We start from the raw sequence: 27,794 nt of genomic DNA on the forward strand, positions 1-27,794 counted from the left end.
TGATTGAGCATTGGACCCTCTGCTGGGGCTTTGGGTGGGGGGTTCGGGATTGGGGGGGGGGGGGGGGCTTTGGGGAAGTACACCTACACATTGTTATTGCTATTTACGGATGTTGATGCCCGGTATACTGTATAGTATTGTGTGTTTCATTGCCACCCTCCGAGGGCCTTGCTTGGTTGCTTGCACGTGCGGCACGTTGCGCCGTATAAACCTCCCCACTGTACTATGCAATCACTCTTTGACAAGCGATTATATGCCGGGTTACGACCAGTCTAACCCTTTTCGTTGCAACCCGCCGCCCAGTTCGTTGTGTTCACATATTTCATTCAAAGGTGGGGTCCTCGAGGATGGCAATCATCTGTGCATTTTTAGATAGAGAACATATGCTTTTATGTAGACAATCTCAACGAACTCACTATTGATATAGGTACTGCTCTACATGAGGTCCACCCTTCCCCCCCCCCCTCCCCCCCCCCGTCGTGCCGCCTCCTCTCCTCTCCCCTTCCCCTCCCTCGCCCGTGCTTGCCCATCCCAAGAGGAATGTGCCTCCTAACTATGATGCAAGTATGACTGCAGGATTCGATGGTAGAAAATGTTTGTGCCGTTATTAGTGTTCACCTATCTGTTTGAATTTATGTGGAGATATAGGTATTGATAAATGTAACCGTTTAGGGGAGATGGGGCTTAGGGGTTCCACGGGCCTTCCGGTACTGGGGGGCAGGATAAGTACACATCACCCGCTGTTACGCCACGAGATAGGATGCTGTCCGTACGAGATTCTAAGGGAGGGGCGGGTATGGGATTCCGATAGAGTGCCCTGCTATGGGGTAATGTCCGGGGTATGCCAGTTGTCTCTGGTAGTTACGTACTGGTACGACTCCTCTGTATTTACTTTCCCTTTTGTTTTGCTATTACCATCCATAAGCCTTGACCCGCTGTCATTCTCCGGGGAATTTCCATAGCCCTTTTACAGTAGCCCGGGGGAACGGTTGGGAGCGGTTGCCGATTGTCTTTCGGAGAGATAGTTTCCAGGCGGAGCTCGAGCTGTGCCTCCACTTTCTTACACTCGTGCTGTAGTCGTGGCCACATAGAGAGTGCTTGGGTTTCCTGGGCTGGTACCGGAACGAAGCACCTCTAGTGTCGGTCACTGCACGGGAATACCCCCCTCCATTCGGGCGGGGGGCGTAGATTTGGGTTACCCCCAAATTCTGTGAGGGTATCGACGATAAGGATACATACCTCCTTTTAACTTCTTAACAGACACCTGGCCCTGGTCCCCGGTCTCCTGTGGCTGACCCACCTTACACCCACTACTCTTATCTCTAACTTCTCTCTCATCTTCCCCCCCCCCTCCCCGCCACTCGCTATCCCCCCCTCCCCTTTTCCTCACCTAGCTTTGGACTGACTGTCGCGTTCCCTGAGGGTTCTACACGGCACCAAGGCAGCCCTTGTTCGTAGTGACACTACGCATCATGGCTTACCGCAAAGCACCCCTAAAGGTTATCTCGCAGAACTGCAGAGGACTCAACATTCCTGAACGTAGATCGCACCTATTAAGGGAATTGAAAAGAAAACAAGTTGCGATCGCACTGCTTCAGGAAACTCATTTTAGGGGAGAGTCTCACCCCAAGTTACGCGACCGACACTTCCCTACTAACTACTTCTGCAACCACCCTTCCGCTCACAAAACTGGTGTGGCTATCCTACTGTCAGCTCACTTGGGATTCGAAGAACTAGATAGAGCACAGGACTCACTGGGGAGATACCTCTTCCTTAAAGGAGTCATTGCTGATAAGATCTACACGATAGCCTCTATATATGTTCCTAATAAGAGACAGGCACCGTTTCTCCGCAATGCACTTCAACAATTGGAGGACTTCTCGGATGGGACCCTGATTGTTGGTGGCGACTTTAATACCCCGCTGGATCCTATGCTGGACTCCTCCACAGGTCATAGTTGTATCCCACAACGTCACATCAGGTCCATCCGACAATCGCTGGACTCTCTGAGATTGGTGGACAGCTGGCGGGTGCTGAATCCTACGGTGAAAGATTACACCTATTTTTCTGCACTTCACAACCGATATTCGCGGATAGATTACCTTTTTGTCACCCAAGAAGGACTCTCTCGCCTGATGGGCGCCAACATTCTTCCGGCCACCTGGTCGGACCACGGATCAGTTGAGATGGAACTGGCCTCCCCTCTCTACAAGCCGACTGGTTGGACCTGGAGACTTAATGAAGCCTTACTACTGGATCGGGATGTCCAAGATCAGCTGCACCAGGAGTTGGAGCAATACTTCAGGGAAAATGATACCCCGGACATATCCCCGATTTCTCTGTGGGAAGCGCATAAAAGCGTGATCCGCGGCATCTTTATTCGCATCGCCTCGCAAAAACGAAAAACGTTCATGGCAGAAATGACCGAACTACATCGCACTATCTCCACACTTGAGCGCAGTCATAAACGTTCTCAGTTAAATGCTGTCTATGGAGAACTGATGGAGCATCGGAGACGGCTTAAAGCACTCCTCCTGAAACGACACCTCAGGGCGGTGCAGCGAACCAAAGGCTTCTATTATGCCCACGCCAATAAAGGTGGTAAATACCTTGCCCGGCTACTGAAAGGCCCCATGCCGCCCAGACAAATTCGCCAGCTAAAACTGACCTCAGGGGAAGTGTCTCCCTTCCCGGAGCTGATAGCAGAAGAATTCCGACTCTACTATGAGAAACTTTATAATCTACAAGCACCGATCGGGGAGAGCGAAGCCATGAGACACCGCGAGAAAATCCGCACCTATCTGTCAGACGTGGACGTGGATAAGCTGGACCGAGACTCCACGGGGCTCCTAAATACCCCAATTAGTGTGGATGAAATAGCCGTGGCCTTGAAATCGTCCAAGACTGGGAAGGCCCCAGGCCCGGATGGCTTCTCTGTAGGATATTATAAAAAGTTTTCGGGATTGCTTGTACCTCGGCTCACCAACGCCATCAACGCGATAGGAGACAGGGGTCCTCTGGGCCGGGAGTCAGTTGCCGCTACCATCACTGTACTCCTGAAGCCCGGGAAGGACCCGCTACATTGCGGCAGTTACCGCCCGATATCCCTGATTAATGTGGATTCCAAGCTATTCACAAAGGTGCTGGCGAATCGCCTCAAACACCTTCTACCCGGACTGGTTCATGCTGATCAGACGGGATTCATCCCGGGTAGGGAAGCCAGGGACAGCACCCTAAGACTATTTGCCGTTCAACACCATGCTCGGAGACAGGGGACCCGGCTGATGCTTCTTTCCACGGATGCGGAGAAGGCATTTGACCGGGTCAACTGGTCATACCTGCTTGAAATGCTACAATGGCAGGGGTGTGGAGAGAGGTTCCTCGCGTGGATCTCTGCCTTGTACGCTGATCCTCGAGCAACGGTACGGGTCAATGGGGCCACGACTGCCGACTTCGCTATCCGAAACGGTACCAGACAGGGATGCCCGCTCTCACCTCTGTTATTCGCACTCCACCTAGAGCCACTTCTCCGAGCGATCAGACGGAATCCAGACATCCAGGGTTATGAATGGCATGGCACTCACCACAAAGTAGCGGCCTATGCTGATGACCTTCTCTTTTTTGTCCGCAATCCCAGGATTACACTACCTTGCCTCCTTTCGGAACTTGATAAATTCGGACAATTGTCCGGATTTAAACTTAACATCTCCAAATGTGAGGCGCTAAACATCACGCTCCCCCCGGAGGAATACCGATCTCTGGAACCACAGTTTGAGTTCAATTGGCTATCTAGTAAAATGAAATACTTAGGGGTATGGGTGACCACGAATCCGGAAGAAGTTTACGACTGCAATTTTTCGCCTCTCCTTAAAAATATCCTAACGGACCTTTCCAAATGGTCCTATCCACACGTTACGTGGCACGGTAGAGTGGCAGTGCTTAAGATGAACATCCTTCCGAGGGTTCTCTACCTCCTACAGACTATACCCCTGGCCATTCCGGTGAGCTTCTTTGCGGCCCTAAAATCAGGGGTGCTCAAATATATTTGGCATGGGGGCCGCCCTCGGCTTCGCCATGACCTCTTATGCCGGCCGAGGACACAAGGTGGCCTAGCGCTCCCCGATTTCAAAAGGTATTATCAAGCTGCTATCCTACAGCGCGTTCTGGACTGGCACTCAACGTCGACACCTAAACAATGGGTAGCCCTCGATAGAGGTCTCATAGGCCCGACGCTGGAGGCGAGGGTATGGGGATCCCCCAGGAGACGGCCCACCCTGACGCCTAGCGAGGGGTTGGTCTCGCAGACCCTGCTTGGATGGCAATCCCTGAGGGAACAAGAACAGGTGTCGCCGACGCCTAGCCCACTGCTACCGATTACTCACAATGAAGAAGTTGGAGGGGGGCTCCCGACTGAGGCATGGCCTATCGAGAGTGAACGTACATTTGTACCCATATACACGGTTCTTAGTGGTGGACGATTGCGGGATCTCTCATCGCTCCTAGGGGATAGACCTCCTACCTTTCTTTCACACTTCCGCCACCTACAACTGAAACATTTTCTGGCCTCCATACCACACAATGCACGACTCCACAGGGAACTTACGTGGTTTGAGCAGCTTTGTGATCAAGGTACCACCCTAGACCACGCAATTTCATCTCTATATTTACACCTGCTCACCGGAGGCGCCTCCACACGGATGGCATTCAAACGGCAATGGGAAGGACAACTAGGGAAGGATCTCACCACCCAACAATGGGAATCCGCGCTACTTTGGCAACATAAGAGCTCTATGAGCTCTTATTATCAGGAGCTAAATTATAAGCTGATCTCCCTATGGTATAGGACACCGGTGCTGCTACACCGCATCTTCCCTTCTACTCCTCCGACGTGCTGGAGGTGTCAGGAGGAGCTCGGTACAGTGATACATATCTGGTGGGAGTGCAGGCTTATCATTCCCTACTGGGATATGATTAGAGAGGCGGTTCGGCTCATCCTAAGAGATCTACCAACGTGGGGTGCAGAACTGGCTTTATTACACATCTCTGCTCTACCCATACCAGTATACAAGAAATCAATACTACGACATCTGCTTAACGCCGCAAAAGCTAACATTCCGGCACACTGGAAGACGGACATAGTACCGACCAGAAGTGAGTGGATTAAAAGAGTGGAAGATATTCAGGGGGCAGAAGAAGCCCATGCTACCATCATGGGCCGGGTAGCCAGACACACTGAAATGTGGGCACCATGGTTCTTCTATATCGCCAGCTGCCGACAGTACGGGGACTATCAGGGGCGCGCAGCGCAACCTCCAATGCCCCCCCCTCTCTAACCTCTTTTCCTACTCTCTTCTCTTTGATCTCTGGGCCACAGGGGATCTGGGCTCGGGACTGGCTAGACCATACACAGGACGGATAATTGACATCTTACGGTACATGACTGACCTGACTACCGACTGACGATTTTCCGGTGTTCAGACCTGATGGCGGATGGTAAACCTTGATCTCCGGGGATGCCCTCGGAGACCCTGGAGACCTAGGTCACGCTGGACACTTACTAAATTTGGGCGACCACCGCTCTAGTCCACCCCCTCAATGCCCCGGGATGGTGCCCATACGTACTTACGCATTGAGAACTCGTGACCTTTGACATGGGCGATCAACTGACCCCCTTTTTAAATGGTTTAGTGGTTTGTTGGGTGTACTAGCCGGTGGATATATCTCGAGCTCCGCTGTGGCACACTGTCTGGAGGGATGATCTCCCACCACCGCAGAGTCTTAGAGCCTGAATATTGGCCTTATCTGGGGATACACTAGGTAAAGGGGTTATGCATGTGAAGTGATGAGGCAGTACTCTATATCGTCTTCACAGACCCAGAATTCTAAACCTCTACGTTGCTAACGGTTGACCCAATTTTCCTAACTCTGCTCTCATGGGATAGATCATGCCAACTATCTCTGCCTAACCTAAAGCAACGTCACACCTAGAATAGTCACTGGTGCACCCATGTAAATACCTTGGGAATGTTCTGAGGTACTGCTCATTTACATATCTGAACCTGACAGCTGGGGACCTGCTACTGACCCACTAGAGGAAGCTCGAATCTCCTGATCCGATATAGGTTAATCGTATTGCTCCTGTTTATATCACAATTTACTAGACATTAAAACTTTGTATACATGTCTTGCTAATGCCTTGAAAATTTTGCTCGTTTATCTGGCCTGCGAGCCAACTCTGTATTATTTACTATGCCTTAATAAACAGATTTACAAAAAAAAAAAAAAAAAACAATTAATCCAATTGATGATGTTTATTTGCTGATATTCTAATAATCAATGATGACGCAAAATGCCTCTTAAAAGGGCCTGCGCGCCCGCTTTTACTGCACTTGCCAATAAACTTTCTCGAAGTTATTTTAACCTGAACCTTGTGTGTCAGACTTAATTACTTCAGCGTATATACGCAATTTAATTTTATTGATTTGGACAGGAACAGATAGACATTTGAACATTTTGGTTTACTTTCAAAAAGTACCATAACAACTTGGCGCCCAACGTGGGGCATCGGGCTATGTCCGGCCGGTGAGCCGTCCTAAGGAAGACAAGGGTGGACGGAGGAATCCGGGGGGAAGGAAAGGAGATTGATCACCTCCAGGTACACGGTAGAGACTTCTGCAGAGCCACCGGTATGTTCCGGCCCCTTTGATTGACCCGTCCACGTGTCTGTGACTGCTTCCCGGGAGGACATCAAAGACAGGTAATATCTTGCCCGGTGTCTCGTTACTCACTTGTTTACCTGCATTTTAGTCTATCTGTTGCCTGGGTGTGTTTGAATGGTGAATTGTTTGCCTGTTTCCCCATTTTGAGATAAAGGGGGGGTGGACCTGCAGGGGATTTGCCTGGGGTTCTGTCTTGCTTGTTTTCCCCTTTTTGGGATAAAGGGGGGTGGACCTGAGGGGATTTGCCTGGGTCTTCAGTGTGTCTGTCTATCTGTTTGTATTTTACCCCTTTTGGGATAAAGGGGGGTGGACCTGTGGATTCGTTCCTGGGGGTCTTCTGTTGCCTGTTTTACCTCTTTTAGGAACCACGGTGCTGTGGTTGTAAGGAAAAAGGGGGGTTGACCTGTGGATGTGTTCCTGGGGGTCTTCTGTTGCCTGTTTACTTCTTTTAGGAGCCTCGTGGCTGTGGCTGTAAGGAAAAAGAAGTTGGTGGAACTGTGGGATCTGTGTAGAATCATATTTTCCTGTGATCCAATGGTGTGTCACTTTGATAGCCTAGCTAGCTTCACTGTGCACTTTCGGACCATCCAGCTCTAGTTGAGTTGGGGACGTCCTGGCCCGGACCCTTCGGCTCTAGTTGAGCTGAAGATCCACTGGTTATTTAATTGTGGTAGGAGACTAAGCCTTGTGGCAGGGGACTCAGTTTCCGGGGGGGATTCAGGCAGGTATTGCTTGTTTTCCGCATCACGCGGTAGTGAGACTTATAAGTGGGTTTTATAGGGGCACTACGGGAGTGAGGATAGAGGTGGCCACATTCTTGTGGACTGCTGTAACGAGGGAGGCTGGAAAGGATTTCGGACCGGTGTTAGCTGTTATCCTTGGCCGCTGGTAGTGAGACTTGAGGAAGTCATTCTCCGAGCGGGGACACTACGAGGTTGAGAAAGGTGACTTTGGAGTAAGCACATGTAGAAGGAAAGGGATTATTGTTGATTTTATTTTGAGCTGTAATGCATGCACTGTATTTCAATTGTATTGTTGTCTTGTCTGTTTAATTAGGAGTCTCAGGAACTCCTGTGTCTGTCTCTAAGGATTTTTCCTTGCCTTTCATCTTTTCTAAACTTCCTATATTATTATACTATCCACTCCCATTTCTCTTGAAAGAGAAGTGATTGGTCACACACTTCTCACCTCGCTCCAATCCGTGTCTACCACCCCGGGTAGGCGGATTCAGTGACTGGTCTACGTTTTGGGAAGACGCACCTGAGAAAGTCCCACGGTTCTCGGGTGGCAGTCGAGCATTGTAGACGTTCCTGTTCAGTTTTTCCTTCTCTCCCCCTATATCTAGGACGCTGGTATAGGGGTAAAGGGATTATGGGACAGGATTTAAGCAAGCCCAGTAAGGGCTGGTTAGCATGTGATTTAGTTGAAGACAGAGAGGGTGAGGAAATGGTTAAAGGTGTTGAAAAGATTGCGAAAGTATGTAGAATTGCTGTACCGACATGTGGAAGATTGCAACCAGAAAGTTGGCGTAGGTTACTGACAGAAAAGAAAGGCAAGCTTACAGATAATGGTTTATTAAAGACTGCTGAAGCATGGTATAGAGTAGCGAAGGCTATTCAGTTAGAAGGTTGGGTTGAGGAAGAGATTAATCACAAAGGTGTGAAATTGTTTGTGTATCATCAGAATTGTGTTGCTGGGGTCTACCCTCAGCCAGCGCCTCAAAGTGGCGCCCAGGGGACATCTATCCCCAAGGTTCAGTCAGCAGTAGGTGATAGCCAGCTGACTATGTTCCCTACTCCCAACCCTCTTAACACCCATCCCATCACCTCCCCTGTCTGCCCGGTCCTGAATTCTGATGGATCTTTCTTTTCCCCTTCCCCGTCTTTAACATTCCCATCATCCTCATCCATCCCTACACTACCTGCAGTACCTCCCCCTGACATTTCATCTGCCATTCCTTCCCTACACTCCCTCTCCATTAATGATCCCCTCCCCTCTTCATCCGCCCAGCTAACCACCTCTTCCACCCTCACCCCGGCTCCTCCCTCTACGCCCACCCCTACCAATCCCTCTCCGTCCCCTCCCATCTCCGCCCCAGTCCAATACCCCACCTCCTTTCCCTCCCCAGCCTGGCCCTACCCCTTCCCATATCCCATGGCCCTGCCCTATCCCGGATATCCACTACCCCTTCCCCAAGCCACTCCCCAGGTTCCGGTTATGCCCAGTCCGGCACAGGTTGCTCCAGGTGTGCCCACATCTAACATGGCCGCCACTTCTTCCCTTAACCCTAATGTAGTACCTTTTCCGGCCACCAATATGGCGGCCCCCAGTTCGGCCCTGATGCCGGTAATCCCCGGTGACTACCTATCCCCAGGTTATGACTCGCTAGCCACCCCTGCATCTGGGGCTCGTTCCCAACCACCGATCCTTTCACCTCATGCGGGTCCTGCACCGCGCAAAAGAGCCAACATCATAGAATTCGATGATGACGAGATGGACAGGGTGTCCCATGTCTCATCGGAGCTTGCCGCGGGAGCCCCAACTCATCGTTCTATCGATGACCCCTTTGGCCACAAGGGTCGGGGAGAACAGGCCCCTCCTAAATATGTTGCTTTCAATCCCACTCAAGCTAGTGCTCTAATGAAATCACTCCCTGACCCAGAAAAACAGCCTATGCCCTTCTACCGAGGGATAGTTCAAATTCAAAAGACTTATTCCGCCGCATGGCGTGATCTACTGAGCATTTGTGCTATAAAAGCAGGGGATGCATATTGGCCAAGTATGGCCCGACACCTCAGTACAGATCTGCTCAGCAGTGATGTTGATTACCCCTCTGGAGTAACTTTTTGCACCCAATTAAGAGAATGGGCTAAGGACAAACTTGCGGATCAGGCTGCTGGCCTTACTGATGTTATTCAAGATAAAGGAGAATCAGTGGAAAGGTTTCATGCAAGACTGTATCAAATGTTCACAGATTTGGGGTTTGATCTTACTGACAAGATTCATTCACAAATGCTGTCAGGTGCGTTTGTCCAAGGTGTTAAAGACTCTATACGCAAGGGAATCATTGCTGCACGTCCTGAATATAAGGTTGTTCCCCTGGATACCCTGCTTTTAGTTGCTAGAGGGTTGGAATCTGTTCAGACCCCAAGAAGATCCAATCCAGCTCCCCTCATGGTGACTCGCGCTACCCCCGTCACCTCTGGCACCAAGAGAATCAGGTTAGAGGATGTAACTTGTTTCAATTGTGGGGCTCAGGGACACTACAGAGGTGACTGTCCGGAACCTAAAAAGGAACCAGGGGCACCCAAGAAGTTCTCTAAGCCTGCCCCAGGCCCCAAGACCGAGACAAAGGTTCCAATTGTTGAAGAACCAGATGATTAGGAAACTGGCAAGCCTGTGACTGTAACCCCTGTAATGGCAGTGTCTACAGGGGATAAAGGGGGGCCACTCGCCACAGTGACTTTGCCTATTGAAGGCCACCCTACCACATTCCTTGTTGACACAGGTGCAGCCCGTAGTGTTCTGCGAGAACAAGACCTGCCAGACCCATCTTTTCTGTCAAATATCGATGTCTCTTGTGTTGGAGTGGATGGCCAGCCGAGACATAGCCCTCTAACAACTCCGCTACGAGTTGGTTCTAGCCTGCTCGCTCGCTTTGTAGTATCCTCCACATGCCCCATTAACCTGCTAGGTGCTGATGTTCTCTCACGCCTGCAAGCATCCATTACCTTTACCCCGGATGGGCAGGTAGAAATGTTTACACCTCTGTCTGTATCAGACACTTCAGCCCTATGCTCCTTGCCTCTGATGCTGCATTTAGAAAAGCCCCGTGAGGAAGCAGCAGAATTAAGATCTCACTTCCCAGAGGAGTTAAAAACACAGGTGCCCGCTAAGTTATGGTCCTCAGGTCCAGAGGACATAGGTCACCTAAATGTTCCCCCTGTGGTGGTGAAACTCATTCCAGGAGCTAAGCTACCAAGAAAACCACAATACCCCTTAAAACCAGCACAGTCTGCTGCCATTTCTACCCACATCAAGGCACTCTTAGAGAAGGGTGCCCTGGTCAAATGTAAATCTGAATGCAACACCCCATTATTTCCTGTAAAAAAGAAAACTCCAAAAGGTGAGCCAGAGAAGTACAGGATGGTCCAGGATCTCCGTGCTGTTAATGAAGCTACCGTCCTGGATACCCCTCTTGTACCAAATCCTCATACTCTGCTCTCTGGAGTCCCACCATCTGCAAAATTCTTCACAGTCATTGACCTGGCCAATGCCTTTTTCAGTGTCCCGCTGGACCCTTCCTGTCAATACCTTTTTGCTTTCACTCATGAGATGCAACAATATACCTGGACTGTCATGCCCCAAGGGGCACAAAATTCTCCAAGTCAATTTGCAAAGGCCATGGGTACCATCCTTGATCCATGGCAAGCCTAGCACCCAGAAGTTGTTCTGCTCCAGTATGTGGATGATTTGTTACTCTGTGGAGATGATATACCCACTACTGAAAATTGCTCACTTAGTCTCCTTTGCTATTTGGCAGAACAAGGATGCAAAGCTTCGCTTATCAAGCTACAATTCTGCCAACCTTCAGTAATTTTCCTTGGACATTGCCTATCTCAAGGTACCAGACATCTTACTCGGGACCGGGTAAGAGCTGTGCTGGATATTCCGCCTCCAAGGACTTCTAAGTCTCTTCATGCCTTCCTGGGCCTCATTTCCTACTGCAGAGCATGGATCCCAGAAGCCTCTCTGCTCATGCAACCTCTCTATGATGCTCTTAAGTCTGACCCATTCTGTCTGGCCGCTGAAGCTCTGGACAATTTCAATGCTCTCAAACGGGCCATTGCTTCTGCTCCTGCCTTGGGCCTACCTGACTATTCCAAACCTTTCAAATTATTCGTCTCTGAAAGACAAGGCCATGCAACAGGAGTTCTCACCCAAACTAATGACTTAAGAGGTCGCCAGCGGCCTATTGGATATTTCTCATGTCAACTGGACGTTGTGGCCAGAGGGACTCCTTCCTGTCTCAGGGCCGTTTTTGCTGCGAGGGAACTCATAGAAAGAACCTCAGACCTGGTCCTTGGCCACCCTCTAGTTGTTTTGGCCCCTCATGACATCTCTGCTATTGTCAACCAAGTCCAGCTTAAGCACGTGTCTCCAGCCAGACACCTGCGCCTACAGTGTCATCTTCTCTTGCCTGACAACATTTCCATCCAAAGATGTCAAGTGCTTAATCCGTCCACTCTTCTTCCACTCCCTGAGGGGGGTATCTATTATGGATTTATCACAGATGAAACCTACATCTACCTGCTCTGTGGATGTATCAAGAAAGTCATGCATCCACATTTGTCATTTCATGAAGATGAGACACCTCTTTGTGAAGGCCCAGATTACGCCTTCTGCACCATGTGGTACAAGCCGAACATTACTCCTGAACCTTGCTATGAAGATGAGCTTTACCACTGGACCGATGTAAAGCTCACTGCACAAGACTTCTATTGTGACTCTGAAGGCAATAGCATGGTCTTGATCCAGCTACCTCAACAACTTAACTACCTTTACCGTCATTGGGATACTGCTATCCCACATATTCCTGTTACCAAGTTGAAGACAAGGTCATGGAATGATCTTGGGCCCATGGCAAAACTATGGGCCACCATGAATGAAGAACAGCTACAGGAAAATGGTATTGCCAAATACCCAACAACTGACCTTCTAGAAGCATGGCCACGCCATTTCCTGGAAAAGGAATTTCAAGACCTGGTCATAAAGAATGATTATGACCCAGAAACACCTCATGACTGTTTTGAACAGATGAAAATGGAAACAGTGCACTTACCAACTGTGCATGAGAATCCATTACCAGATCCGGATCTTACCCTGTTTGTGGACGGATCAAGATATGCCGATGAAGGAGGAACATATCACACAGGATATGCCGTAACCACAACAGATGAAGTTATCAAATCATCATCCTTACCGCCAGCAATGTCTGCGCAAGAAGCTGAATTACAGGCTCTGACTTCAGCATGCAAAATTTCCGAGGGAAAACGTGCCAACATCTATACAGATTCAAGATATGCTCTGGGTGTGGCACATGACTTCGGCCTAATTTGGAAGACAAGAGGATTTCTTACCACCGCCGGTACACCAGTCAAACACAGCACTGCAATCAAGGAGCTAATGGATGCCCTCCTACTCCCCAAAGAAGTGGCCGTTTTGAAAGTCAAGGCCCATGGGAAATTGGATACAGATGAAGCAAAGGGCAACCATTTGGCTGATCAAGCTGCTAAGCTAGCGGCCAGGGATCTGCAGGAAGTGGATGAAGAAGTGTCCGGACAAGAAGAAGAAGAAGTCCCTATTTTTGCTCTGCAAACTCTTCCTACTGATTTGCGAATTTTACAAGAACAGCAAGCTGCAGTCACTCCTGAGGAAATCCAGAAATGGAAAAAGAAAGGAGCTGTCCAAAGGGACGGAATATATTACAACAACTTCAAATTTTGTCTTCCCAGAAATTTGTACCCAGCAGTGGTCCAATGGGCACATGGGCCTGCACACCTGTCAAAAGAACTGATGGCCGCCCTCATACAGAAGTATTATGAAGCACCTGGAATCACAACATTGATCAGCAACTTCTGCAAAGCCTGTGTCATTTGTGCAAAATGCAATCCAGGAAAACCAGTTAAGGTGCCTGCAAAACACCTGGCAAAGCCCATGTACCCCTTCCAGCGAATTCAAATTGACCACATCCAAATGCCCAAGAGTGGGCCCCATGAATATGCACTAGTTATAGTGGACATGTTCTCAGGATGGCCAGAGGCATACCCAGTGGCCAATATCACTGCAAAAACAACCGCAAGACGCCTACTTACCGAGATAGTATGTAGGTTCGGACTTCCAGAAGTCATTGAAAGTGACCAAGGCCCAGCCTTTACAGCAACAGTGACTAAAGAAATTTGGACTGCTCTAGGGGTGACTCTAGCCTTCCACACCCCTTACCACCCACAAAGTAGTGGTAAAGTGGAGCGCATGAATGGCACTCTAAAAACCAGAATGTTAAAAATGTCACAAGAAACAAAGATGCCCTGGCCAGAAAGCCTGCCAATAGCTTTATTTAGCGTTAGGCACACACCTAGAGGGAAGCATTCACTGTCCCCATATGAGGTTCTATTTGGGACAGCACCCAGGCTAGGTTGTTATTATCCGCAGCAGTTGCAACTCCAATCAGATGTTTTAGTAAACTATGTAACTGAACTTGCAAGTGTCCTAAACAAAATACATGCCCAAGTTTTCTCTTCAATTCCAGATCCCGAATTGGATACAGGTTCCCATAACCTACTTCCCGGAGATTGGGTCCTGGTCAAGAAGTTTGTGCGGAAAAACACCCTAGAACCGAGATTTGACGGTCCATTCCAAGTTCTCCTGATTACCGCAACCTCCGTCAAAGTGGCTGGTAGGCCAAACTGGATCCACGCTTCCCACTGCAAGAAATCTCCTGCCCCAGAGGAAGCGAATATCGCACAAACATGTATCTCTGGTACATCTTCTCCTTAATTAGCCTTATGAAGGCCCAGCAAGTAGCCATTACCAAAGATATTAGTGGGTACACCTTCTGGTATAATTCATCATGCACCCAGGTGGCTACTTATACCTTCGACTACTGTGATATTGTAGAATGCCCATTTCCCACACCACAAATCCAGAGCATCTATAGAGATATCCCTCATTCGAAAGACCCATATGTTTGTGTAGTTGACAAGCAATGGGGGCACAATTGTGACCATTGGGGGGCGGCGGGATGGAATGCCGGGCCTGCCTGGGGTTACAAACCAAAAAGTGCCGTAGCTAAAGTAGATGATCATGGTAGATCGCTTCTCCAGAGAATGACTTTAAGAAAGCCTGGGGGGAGCACACCAATGAAATTAATCCTTAACATTGAGCATCCAAGTCCAACAGATGCAGACCAGTATGTGATGGGAATGTATTGGAAAAGAGGTTCCTACCAGAAATTAGGGCATTTCTTCTTAAAAGATATGTGCAACTCTTCTGAGTGGCAAGGGGCCACCCATATGGTCCCTAATCCATTAAAACCTCATATCCAGACCTTTCAGGACATGATGGCCATTGCTAACCCCACCTTTGAAGATACCATGGCCGCTGAAACAGGTTTTAATGATGTAAATTTATGGTTAGAATGGATGAAATATAATGCTAATAAGCATAATAGAACTGCATGTTATGTGTGTGGCGGTGCCCGGCCTCACCTGGGTACCGTACCTTTAATCCTACCCGTAGATATAGAAGAATGTGTTTTAAGCCTTTTTGCCTATCACTATAATTTTAACAGGTCCATATGCATTGCATGGACAAAGGAGTATCCTCTTCTAGCCAAAGATGTCAAACCCCCTGATGGTATTACCGTATATAAAGGTAATTACACTTGCTATGCCATGTACGATGGTATTGGTAAATTTGTAGGTAACTTTTCCAAAGGTTATTGTGCTACATAAAGAACTGTCCCTGTACGCTTGCTGCAACATCACACTAGGTCACTGGGAGACATTTACTGGTTGTGTGGGGATTTACAGCTAAGATCCAGAATGGACACGGAATGGTGGGGGGAGTGTACTTTGACTAAGGCCATTATGCCTATACACATTATCTCTGACACACACCTCAACACCCATGAGTCCAGCCACACTAAGGTTAAACGTGACGCCCCAGTGAAAGGAAGTTTTGATCCTCATGTGTATATTGATGCCATTGGAGTGCCCAGGGGGGTGCCCAATGAGTTTAAAGCAAGGGATGAAGTTGCTGCAGGATTTGAATCAATTTTTACCATAGTTACCGCAAACAAGAATTTAAATTGGATAAATTACATTTATTATAACCAACAGCGTTTTGTTAATTACACCAGAGACGCCCTCCAGGGGTTGGCCGAACAGTTGCAGGCCACATCCCAAATGACTTTCCAGAATAGAATGGCCCTAGATATGATCTTAGCCGAAAAAGGAGGGGTTTGTAAAATTTTGCCCGACACCATGACATGTTGTACCTACATCCCAGAAAACACAGGCCCTAATGGTAAAGTCACACTAGCCATAGAAAAATTAAATGACCTGTCTGAAGAGTTAAAAAGGAATTCTGGGATAAAAGATCCCTGGGAAAGATGGTTTGGTTGGATGACAGGATGGCAAAAGGCTTTAATGCAGATTGGTATGGCTATACTAATTTTTCTTTTTATTTTTGCTCTTCTCTTTTGTTGTGTCCTCCCATGTCTGAGAAAATCCCTCATGAAGACTGTTGACCAAGCAGCACCCACTTTGACCCATCTCGAAGTTGATGACCAAGAATTCCAAAACATCAACTCACCCTGTCTGCCGCTGCAAATTATCCCTTTTGTTGATAAAGTGCAGGAATTCTAGGAAGGGACTAGATTAGGGACAGCATCTGTCAGTGAATGGTAAAGGCCCCGTGTGGAGAAGTGGTGGGTTAGCTGCCATGGGATACCCGTGGGTGTGAAGTGTTCGAGAGCCATACTGATGGATGAGTTAGCCTATTAGGGTCAGTTCTAGGGACAGACTTGCACTTTGCAGTAACACCTAGCTAGCGGCCACGGGGTTTCTGTGCCTTTGGGTTAACACGTCTTCTGATACTAACATAATAAAGTTTTATCTTTTAGAATCTAACATTTCATAGGGGGGACTGATGTGGAATTATTAAAAATTATTATTGTACTTGTATTGAATTATTGTACTAACTCCATTTTAACTTTATACTGTGACTTCTTCCTCCATTTTGCCCTCCTAACCTGACTTCTTCAATCCTCCATTTTGTCCTCATGACTTAACTTGTTCATTTTAAAACTACATTACGTGACTGAACTTCTCAACCCAATTAGTACAGTAGACAAAGACTGTGTTTTCCTGCAAGGACAAGTACCAGGAGGTGCTGGCTACTCCTTAAGACTTGTCGGCTACTCCTTAGGACTTGTAAGATAGTATAGTTTGAAGGCCACGAGAACACAGTAGTAATGAAATGTTCTATTCATAAGAGACCTTGCACCTGGACATGAAGCCTGATATCATTGACCGTGTAAAATGACGCTCAGGACCCCCTCATCCCCACCCGTGTCCAGAATAATCCCACCTCTGATGGGTGGGCACGGGACTAACCTCTTAATTTTACGAACCAATAGGTAAGACACTAACCCCGTCACTTAACAATTAATCCAATTGATGATGTTTATTTGCTGATATTCTAATAATCAATGATGACGCAAAATGCCTCTTAAAAGGGCCTGCGCGCCCGCTTTTACTGCACTTGCCAATAAACTTTCTCGAAGTTATTTTAACCTGAACCTTGTGTGTCAGACTTACTTACTTCAGCGTATATACGCAATTTAATTTTATTGATTTGGACAGGAACAGATAGACATTTGAACATTTTGGTTTACTTTCAAAAAGTACCATAACAACCCAATGGAATTAATGTACAGGATATGTAAAACCTGAACCCCCATAACCCCCTTTTTTCCTTCTGTAACCTTCTTGTTGAGACAAAATAAAAATTGTCAAATTGAAAAACAAAAAACAAACCAAAACAAACTAAAAGCAGCTTCAAAGTACCACGTAATGTGACAAGGAAAATACCTGTTAAAAGATTTTCATACGATATTTGGTGATGATAACTTTTCCTATTCACGCCACTTAGAAAGCAGCTTGAACTTAGTGGCAATATACTGCACAATCAACAATGGACCTAAATCAAAACTATACAGTGTTTATGAAAAAATGACTTACTGGTATGTGTGGCAAAGTAATTGTTACTTCATCTCCTTTTCCGACTTGAAGCTCCCCTTCACAAGAAGTATCTATAGATGCTGGCTTGAAGTCATCTGGAGAGAGAGAGATTTAACAATTAAATATTATTTTTTAATGTGCAAAAAAGCGGCATAAGACAGGGCACTACTGCTCCAAATTGCAAAGCACAGCATGAAACAAAAGTACTCAGATAAAACACACAACAATATTCCATACACACAAATAACCCAAGGGGATGTACACGGAGTCCCATTGAAGAAAAAAAATAAAATCCTGCAAAAAGGGGACAAAACTGACACGCCCCATTATTCAGTTAACCCAATAAACAACTTGTCAAATAATATGTAATGACAACCAGGTAGGGCCCTGACGATTGGCTCTTATCCCTTTGTCTAATCCTTCACATGTGGGTTGTTGAGTAAAATGTAATGGTCCATATATAAATCTCTCTATTACAATAATTACAGGACCAGGGAATTCCTAGATGTCTTGTCCCAGAACTCTAGCGCTAGAAGGTCCCCATATTTTGTGGTCCTAATCCAACTACCTATCAGCTAATTCCATGAATTGACTTACTGCTCATTCTCCTTTTTAATGCCCTTTCAACATCTAAAATATCAGTTTAATACTCCTAGCTGCATAAAATGTCCAACATTCTCATTTCATATTCAATATCATACACCCTTTACCATTTCACATATAGGCCAAGATCGCTGATTTAGAAGACCGTCGCACCCAAATTCAACTTGGCTACTTTAGTGTTAGCTGTGTGGATTCCAAATTCACTAAAGTTCTAAAGTTAGTGAATAATACCCCTAAGCAGTAAATTGTTGTGAAGAAAAGTCCAACTGCAAATTTTCTGATTGTGATTAGATTTTCTATTCTCAGCAATTCTAAGTTTAATTGAATAAACCCCAATGTGTTTTTTTAATTATTATTATTTTTATGAAACACTGAATAGTAGAATTTAGGCAAAACAAAAAGGTGCTGATTTGGATAAAACATATAAATAAAATCCCCAACTCAGCCATTATCACAGCTTAGCTATCACAGGCTAAACCCTGACATGGGATTTTCAATGCACTGTTTAGTGAATGACCCCCTTTAGTTACTGCCCCTACGTGACCTGCATTCTGTGTACAGAACAAAGCTGAGAGGGGGGCGTGGCGTGACGTAACATGCGTCTCCCCTGATTGGACGAGCCGCAATAAGGGCTCTATAGGTTACTTACATCGCACTGTGTGGAAGGAGGAGCGAGGCTTCTTCTCAAAGCTCTCTCCGAGTCTCAGCCCGTGCTCCTCCCGGTCCAGCGGCGGAGGGGGCGGGGTCCCGTTCATGGTTGAAGAGCTCGGCTTCTCGCGTCAAAACCGAAACTTTAACGTCCCGTCAATCAGTAATAAACAGTAAGGTGCGCCCAGTGCATCCGACCCGGAGCTCAAGGCGCATGCGCACTGACTGTCTCCGCAGGGGGGCGGGGTTTTTCCTTTGCAGGTAACGCCCACATCTTTAGTGACGTCAGGACCATAGAGTACTGCAGTGCAGGAGTGTCGCCGTGAGCTGCGTAGGTAACTTCCGGTTTGGGCCGGCCGTGTGTCGGTGCTCCGGTGGGAGATATCAGCGATTCCCGGCCGGTTCTAATTTATTGATGGACTACATCTCCCGTGATGCTGTGTCTGCAGGAACGGTGGCAAAGCATTATGGGAGCTGTTCGGTGTTGTGGGTTTCTCTGTCTTAGTTAATACAGTCCCAGAGTTTGTGTTCATTCCACGGGCTGTGTGCAGGGGTGAGGGGGCAACATATGGCACTCCAGATTTTGTGGACTACATCTCCCATAATGCTCTTGCTGCTGGCGAAGCTTCGGAATATATAGTCTACAACACGTGGAGTGTATAACTGTGTGTAGCATGGCAATATCTCTGCCTGTTAGCAGGCTGACAGGGAAACTAACGTGAGGTTCCTCATGTAAAGTTTTTGTAATATCTTATTGTTAAATTTCCCCTTTTTTATTATATTGCGGAATACGTCGAGTTTCAGTAGGTAAAAGAATCCTGATGCTGAAGTTTGTTTATTATTCTTCAAGCTTGTTATTCCAAGGCAGAAGGTAAAGGACCACTATCGGCACCCAGACCACTTCAGCTCAATGAAGTGGTCTGGGTGCCAGGTCCCCCTAATTTTAACTCTGCAGCTGAAAACATAGCAGTTTCAGAGAAACTGCTATGTTTACATTGAGGGTTAATCCAACCTCTAGTGGCTGTCTACCTGACAGCCACTAGAAGCCGCTTCCGCGATTCTCAGTGTGAAAATCACACTGAGATGGCGCTGACGTCCATAGGAAAGCATTGAGTAATGCTTTCCTTTGGGCGGTTTGAATGCGCGCATGGCTCTTGCCGCGCATGCGCTGTAACTGACCGTTTTGCACACAAGAGGTTAAACGCTTAGGCGATATTCCCCTTTTCCAGTGCACAGGCAGCTACTACAAGCACCAATCTCCCGAACGGCAAACTACACGAACACTGGAAATGGCCGAACAGGAAAAGCATACAATCCAATTCCCCCAATAACGAGACAACACTTCATTTTGAGGGTCAAGCTGAATCTGGTTTACTGGGGCTACCTGCCCGGCTTTTATGCAGGTCTTCCACTTGGTGGACACTCCCCTAGGGGACCAGATGGAAGACTGGGACACAAAGGGTAAAAGGACCAATCACAGACTTACACATTTCAACAATCCCACAATACATCACAATCCCTCCTCTCTGGCCTGGAGATAATTGGGAAGTAATCCAGTTATCTCCAAGGACAGAGGCAAAACTACATTACACACATTTTCAGTAAAAATACATAATTACAAACGGTTATCTTTATCACATAAAACATTCACATTCTACATATCCCCAGATAGCTTGGATCTGAGCGCACATTATTACCGAATGGCGCTCAGATCACATACATACAGTTCAATCGCAATGGAGCCAAAGTCTTTCCCATAGTCTTTCGTTACACGAATGGGCTCCATGGCATGGCTATCTGGGGTGATGCTGTTCATACGGTTAAACTACCAAATGAACAGTAATTTGGTTCTATTACCCCAGGTTAGAATTATTTTTTTGCCCTATGGAAATGAGATGCCCAATTATTAGAAAACATGCAAAATCTGTTTTTTATATAGTGAAAACTTGGTTTCTTTGCCAGCATTATCGCTGTAAGAGCATATGGGACTACCCTTGGACTATAGATGTCAGGGTGCCAGGTTTGGTGCCGTGTTTTATCACTTGGCTCAGCCCAGATTTAACTTTTTCTTCTATAGAGGGATGCCCATTTAGTAGAAAACTAGCTAAATTTGGGTTTGCCCAATTTTCTTAGAGCAGATGCTTAGTTCCTTATTCACCATTGTTTTTCCACATTTGGTGCTATATTTTATGATTCAAAATTAGCCCAGGCTAGATTAAATAGTTTTAAAAAAATTTCGGATTGTTGTTTAGTACAAAAACATTTTCATGTAAAAAGAAACTAGATCAGCAAGAAGCAAACCTGAATATGGTGAATATGAATCTAACTACTGCCTCTGAATAAGAAGATAACTTCAGCACCAAAAGAATCAAATGTGTCCTTTATACTTTATTGTGTATAGAGCCCTCATACATTTACAGTGACACAAGTGTCATACTACCCATCTTTACACTTGTGTTTATTTACTTGCACAGATATTATGCACAATTGACAAGGGACTTATAAAAAAAAAAAAAATTACAACAAAATTCTTAATAATAAATAAATCTCCAATTTGCAAAATTTAGACTAAACTAGTCAAGGTGGAAAAATGGTCAATTCCTCAGTTATTAGTTTAGTATGTAGCTCCTAAATCAGTATTTTTTTTTTTTTTTATATTCTGATAAAAGACAATAAGCATTTGTGAGGTTTCTTTGAACTATACCAGGGGTTCCCAGTCCAGGATTTAGGGATTACCCTATTGTAATTACCCTTAGATACAACTGGGTAATCCTTAAATCTTGGACTGGTAGGGGGAACTTGAGGATTGGGTTGGGAACCACTGAACTATACCATAGTCTGATTACTTCCCCAATTTGTTCAACCACTGTTCACATTTTTGGTGGTGTTAGTCTGGCTAACAATATTTTTTGGCATGACTATAGAGGGATGCTTTGTGTTTGGATGACTGCCGGGTTCAGCCCAGTTAGGTTGGGTTAAAGAAAAGGTGGGAGAGGATATCTGTACATGTATAATGAATTGTTCAGCGCTCCAGAATCTGTTCGCGCTTTATAAATACCAAAAAGAGAAAGGGAGGGGAGGAAGGGAAAGATCTGTTCCTGAGAGGGAATATACACCAGGTGTAATAGATCATCAAGTAAAAAACACCACATAACATTTCCGGTCAAATTTTCAAGTAGATTTGAGATAGACCTAGAGATATAACATTTCTCGAAATTTCAAAGCCATGGGGAAAAAAGTTTTTTTTTTTCCCCACCCAGAAAAATATAAAAAAAAAAAACATGCAGAGTGGAGTACTCTTACAAACTAAAAGTAATTTTGTTACATCTGGAATATTGTGTGTAAATGTATTATGCTTAAAATAAAAGTGCAGATTACTCAGTACATAAACTAAATTAGCTTTTTGCATTATATCTTCTTTTTGTTGCAAGGTCCGCATATGTTAAGAACATGTGAGCTATAATGAAGTTCTTTTCCCAGTACATAAGAACAGACACCCCTACAAAAACAAAGAAACCACCAACATAACAATACTAAGAACATAATTTGCCTCTTTTAAAGTGATACTCTAAGCACCAAAACAACTTTAGCTTAATGAAGCAGTTTTGGTGTATAGATCATGCCCCTGCAGCCTCACTGCTCAATCCTCTGCCATTAAAGTGTCACTCCAAACCCCTAAACAACTTTATCATGCTGAAAAGCTGTGTGAAGCGTTTTCTTTTTTTCCTTTTTTTTTCATCATAGAAATTGACATTTTATAAATTAACCTATTTACAACGCTTTGGCTTTCAAGCAGACAGCAGGTAATGTCACTTCCTGGTTTCGTTGGCTAAATGCAGGCAGACTTCAAGAGGCAGCAATTTCCCAGAGCACCTGGCTTACAGACACTTCTCATTAAGCTGTTTTGGGAAGTCTGTGATTGGACAGCCACAGAAAGTCTGGCCGGGGCTAGAAGGGGAGAGCTTGCAAAGGCAGCAGACAAGATCTGCAGGTTTTGCAAGCTTTTTTTAAATTTACCCCAATTTAAAATACACAATTTAAAGGAATGCAAGTTTTCATTTGGGGTATATCTACTAAACTAGGATTTTTTGTATTCTTTCTTTTTTTTGTGCAGGTGCATACAATATCTTTGTCAGGATGCCACAACAGCGTACATATATGCATGACTATACAGATTAGGTAGTGGCATAATTTCCTTGCACATTTTTAACCGGTATAACAAGGTTAAACGTTATGAGTCTATAGGTTGTATATATGGAATATATTCAGACAAGCTTAACATTACATAGAAAAATAAACTGTTATAGTATGCTTATGTTGCAGGGCTATATTATTCATGTTATTTCTAGTACAGACTATTGTATTTATGCACTCCTTTTTCTTTGTGTTTCAAGCCTAGCTAAATCAGCGTTTACATCAGAGTTAGGTTAAGTTAGCTATGTTAAGGTAGCTGTGCTAATAGAGCCATAATGTTAAAGCGTTTTATGCAGTACCCTAATAGTTGAGTTAAGTGTGGTATACAGTTAAGTTATGCCATTGCAGTTAAGCTAGTATATGTTAATAATGAGCTGATTTGCCATCTATATGTAAAGTAAAGCGCAAAAGAGAATGAACCAAGCTTTCACCCTGGTGGCTCGGGATGGGTTCGGCATCCTGGTGGGCCCAAGGCCCCCCACTTAGGGACCGTCCCGTTTTTGTCCGATACCTGCTCTGTTGTCTGAGTAGTCGGGAGTAAGGGTCCTTCAGAGCAGGCATCAGGATAGGTTTTGTCCGTTTGTTCCTCCAGGTAGCAGCCTTGCTGTGGTGGGCTTGCCGCTTAAGGTCATCCGTCGGTTGGTGTTCGCCATGTTTGTAATGGCTGGGTATTATTTGCAGGGATCTGCCGTTTTCCGGGCTGTTCTGTTGCAGGCTGTATGGTGGGCGAGCACTGGGTCGGTCCGCTACTGAAGGTGTCTCGCTGGGTAGAAGGTGCGGTCACCCTGGGCGGGAATAGTCGCTGTTTGACGTTCTGTCCTATCTCTCGCCTCTTCGAGCCGCCTGTGTCTTGTGATGGTGGCTTGAGTGGTTGTAAGGAATTGCCACGGGTTTTGTAGCTTCCCCATGTGGCGGGACTGGACACCAGGAGCGTCTTGCTATTAATAGACGCTAGGAGGGCGGTATTCTCCGTGCCGTCCACGCACATGGCGTCCGCCATTTTGGATGCAGTGGTTAGGCTCCCCGGCCTTGTTAGCAGAGTCGCGGTCATGTCTGCAGGGTGAGGACCGGGATCACCCCCCCCCCGGTCCATGGGGGGGGGGGGGGGGGGAACGTAGCCGGATCCGCGCCGGTCTGGACCCCCAGCTAGGATCTGTGGTGCAGGATAGTGAGGCAGCGGCCGTCTGGCCCGCTCACCGCGAGAGAAGGCCCAAGTTTGGGCAACGAGATTTTCTCCCCCAGGGGACTGAAGCTCAATGTCCAGCAGTCCTCTAGCTCTGGGCATCCGCGCTGTCGGTCTGATTTTGGTTGGAAATGCTTGTTTTGTCAGGTTTTCATTTGCCTTTTACTGGAGCCGCTCTGACTTGCGGCTGTCCAGCTTGGCGGTCCGGCCCTGCCCCTAAACTAGGATTTTTGTATTTGTGCAGTGGAGTGTCCTTTTAAGGAGTTTTGTTTCTGTTTGTGCAGCTCTAATCTGTTATTCATACAGCCTACGTAAACAAATTAACTTTAGAAGTTGTATCTATTGCTCTGTTAATTGAATTTCAGCCACCCATATGGGGCTCCTGCAGGCTGTAGCAGACCAGGAGTTTAAACCTAAAGGAAGTTGTTCACATGCAGGGAGGTGTGGCTGGAGCTGCATGAACAAAGTGAATAAGCTAAAGTAGTTTTGGCTTATAGTGTCCCTTTAATGCTCCTAGTAATTCATAGTACGAAACAGAACAAAAACACTGATTTACTTTCAAGAGACACTCCAGACCCCTAAGCACTTCAACTTTGGTGCCTTCCCATCTCTAGATAGATGAGAATAAGAGATCTAAGCACCCCAAAAACGGTTTTCAAAATACCATGGATTCCATTAATTTTCTGATACATTATCTACACGGTACATTAAAAAGGGTAATTTTACACAATTGTTTCCCTTTAATTTGTAATGTTGATATTAGCCAAAGACCAACTTTTTGAAGAGGCCCCCATAGTCTGAATAGTTATATTAGGTAGCATGGGTTATGAATGTAAAGCCTAGGACAATAAAAAACAACTTTTGCCAAAACTGTATTCTAGGGCCTAGAACAGGCTTTCCCAAACTCTGGCCCTCCAGATGTTGCTGAACTACAACTCCCATGATTCTCAGCCTATTTCATTCATAGAATCATGGGAGTTGTAATTTAGCAACATCTGGAGGGCCAGAGTTTGAGGAAGCCTGGCCTAGAATCTCAGCTATGAAATTTATGTAGATGTGTAAATGCATCCATTTATCTATTTTAACTTCCTTATTTTTCACACTAGTGTCTCCATGGACACAAATCTAGAAGACAACGACCTCACTAGGATTAAAAATGACTGCTGCTCAGAAACCAGGTGTTCAGAAGCACCGTTCCAAAAAAAGGAGAACCAGGTTAGAATTCTTACCACGGAAGAGGCAGCCAAGCTACAGAATGACAGAGAACTGGTCTCTGAGTTTAAACAGTTGAAATTGGAGAGAGAAGCGCAGAAGAACTGGGACCTTTTTTACAAGAGAAATACCACTAACTTTTTCAAGGACAGGCACTGGACCACAAGGGAGTTTGAAGAACTTAAAGCCTGCCGGGAGGTGAGACTAATATGGTATTCTGAAGGTTTTGTAAAGGAAAAAGGTCTGTTTTATGTGCATGCCCATAACTTGTTAGTAAGTTCTAGAAAGAGGTTGTTATTATTACCTTGACTTATTTTTATTATTTGACTTTTATCAGGCTAGTTTAGAGGCAATGCAAAGCATTGCAAATATATTTACAGATCGAGAAAGCGCCTTCGAGCTATCAAATGGCTATACAGGTCGTTCCCGACTTTACGAACTAATTGGTTCCGAAGCCTAGTTCATAAAGTGAGAGTTCATAAAGTGAGAACTAATTTCCCATAGACCGCAATGTAATAAACATGGGTTCCGTTCCTGACCAAAATATTTTTCCATTGAAAACCTTAATTATGAAGTACGAATACAAGATGAAAGCATAGCAAATACATATATGTTGTAAGCACATTAAAATAAGACATACCATATTGAAATCTTCATAAGTTCTCTTCCTTCTCAACCACATGTTGCACTTGTTGAATGTAGCACTGCACTTGTTTCTGGTTTGTTTAAGACGCTCCAGGTGTCTTATCCCCTCTCCCAGCCCATCCAGGCGTCTCATTACCCCCTCCCAGTGGCTCATTAACCCCTCCTAGTGTCTTATTACCCCCTCCAAGCCCTTCCAGCTGTCTGCTTCCCCCTCTCAGTGTCTCATTGGCCCCTCCCAGCCCCCCCAAGCCTCTCCATGTGTCCCATTCCCCCTTCCCAGCCCCATCCATGTGTCCCATTTCCCCTCCTAGCCCAATCCATGTGTCCCATTTCCCCCCTTCCCTCCCTCTCCATGTGTCTATCCTCCCTCCCCTATTGTACCTGTCAATGTGTCTCTCCTCCTTCCCTCCTGTACCTGCCCATTTGTCTCTCCCCCCAATTCCTTCCTATACCTGCCAATGAGTCTCTCCCCCTTCCCTCTTGTACCTGCCCATTTGTCTCCCCCCCCCTTCCTTCCTATACCTGCCAATGTGCCTCTCCCCCCTCCCCTTCTTTACTTGTCCATGTGCCTCTCCTCCATCCCCTCCTTTCAGGTGTCTCTCCCCTCTCCCATCCTGTACCTGATCACCATGGTACAGTACCCGGTCTGCCAGGAAGTGCTCTCTCAGTGAGAACTTCCTGGCAGACTGCAGTCCGCTCAGCCACACTACAACAGCGGCAGGAGGGGAGCAGCTCAGCACAGCACTCCCCTCCTACTGATCACCATCATTGTTACTCACCTTTCTCTTCTCCTGGTCACAAACTCTGCTCCTAGGTCTGCATCCACGGAGCGCCGCCGGCACAATATGTCGTCAAAATAAAATGTCGACGGGTCCGTTGAGCGTTCGTAAAGGCGGGAGTACGTAAAGCGGGAAATGCCTGTATACTTACGTGCTGGTACAAAAGTGATTAAAAACCCACTTCTTCATAAAGCGTATCAATTAAACAGTTAATAGCTCCCGACTGATTCCTCTCTTGCAACTGTCACTAGTCTAATACTATCCTTACCTTTTTGGGTCTTCTTACCCCACTCCCTCTAGCATGTAAGCTCATTGAGCAGGGCCCCCTCTGTTCCTGTGTGTCCAACATGTCTGGTTACAACTACATGTCTGTTCATCCACCCATTGTAAAGCGCTGCGGAATTTGATGGTGCTATATAAATATCATAATAATAATAATTGTATTACCATGAACATTTCTGCATATACTATATGTATTACAATTCTGTAAGTAATTTTAAGAGCACTTAGTTTAAAGGAACACTCCAAGTACAGTAATCCTCTATTGTAAGTTTTAGAACGGTTTAACTTCTTACATTCGGTCTGCAGGGCACTACTCTCTATCTCCACTACTTGTGACAGAGAGCAGGAAGTTCCTTCAGTCTCTGCTTGGCTCAGACAGAGCTTTTGGCTCTCTAAAGTAGTGGAGAAGGGGAACTGCGCCTGGTGGACTACAAGTATAAAGACAAGCCTTTCTTAAACAGTTTGACTACTTACAATGGATGAGAGGTGCAACATCACTCCTGGCACCATACTTACTACAGCACTCTGTATCCTTTATGGTGCTTGGCCACCCAAACCACTTCATCTCATTGAAGTGGTCTGGGTGCAGTTTCCCAGTTACCTTAACTCTCTGCAATGTAAAACATTGCAGTTTTAGAAAAATTGCAGTGTTTACATTGCCCGATTAAGACTCACTAGTGGCTATTTACCAGACCGCCAATAGAGGCACTTCCTACATTTTCAG

At 46.1% G+C, this 27,794-nt stretch overlaps 2 protein-coding genes across 6 annotated transcripts in view; one reads left to right on the forward strand and one right to left on the reverse strand.

Moving 5' to 3' along the window:
* EAF1 (ELL associated factor 1) overlaps window positions 1–18,882 on the reverse strand; it is a 35,358-nt gene extending 16,476 nt beyond the window's left edge. Inside the window, exons 1-2 of the mRNA XM_063452292.1 lie at window positions 18,777–18,882; window positions 17,525–17,619 (exon numbers count right to left, since the gene is read on the reverse strand). Coding sequence (XP_063308362.1) covers window positions 17,525–17,619; window positions 18,777–18,882 — 201 coding nt within the window. The remainder of the gene's footprint in view (window positions 1–17,524; window positions 17,620–18,776) is intronic.
* METTL6 (methyltransferase 6, tRNA N3-cytidine) overlaps window positions 18,865–27,794 on the forward strand; it is a 41,646-nt gene continuing 32,716 nt past the window's right edge. The window contains exons 1-2 of one of the 5 annotated variants that reach the window (XM_063452289.1): window positions 18,865–18,953; window positions 25,259–25,562. In XM_063452289.1, the coding sequence (XP_063308359.1) occupies window positions 25,266–25,562 (297 nt within the window). In that variant the 5' untranslated portion in view covers window positions 18,865–18,953; window positions 25,259–25,265. The other 4 variants (XM_063452290.1, XM_063452287.1, XM_063452288.1 and 1 more) reach the window with 4 other exon arrangements.

Source organism: Pelobates fuscus, chromosome 4 (assembly GCF_036172605.1).
Source record: "Pelobates fuscus isolate aPelFus1 chromosome 4, aPelFus1.pri, whole genome shotgun sequence".
NCBI classification, from domain to species: domain Eukaryota; kingdom Metazoa; phylum Chordata; class Amphibia; order Anura; family Pelobatidae; genus Pelobates; species Pelobates fuscus.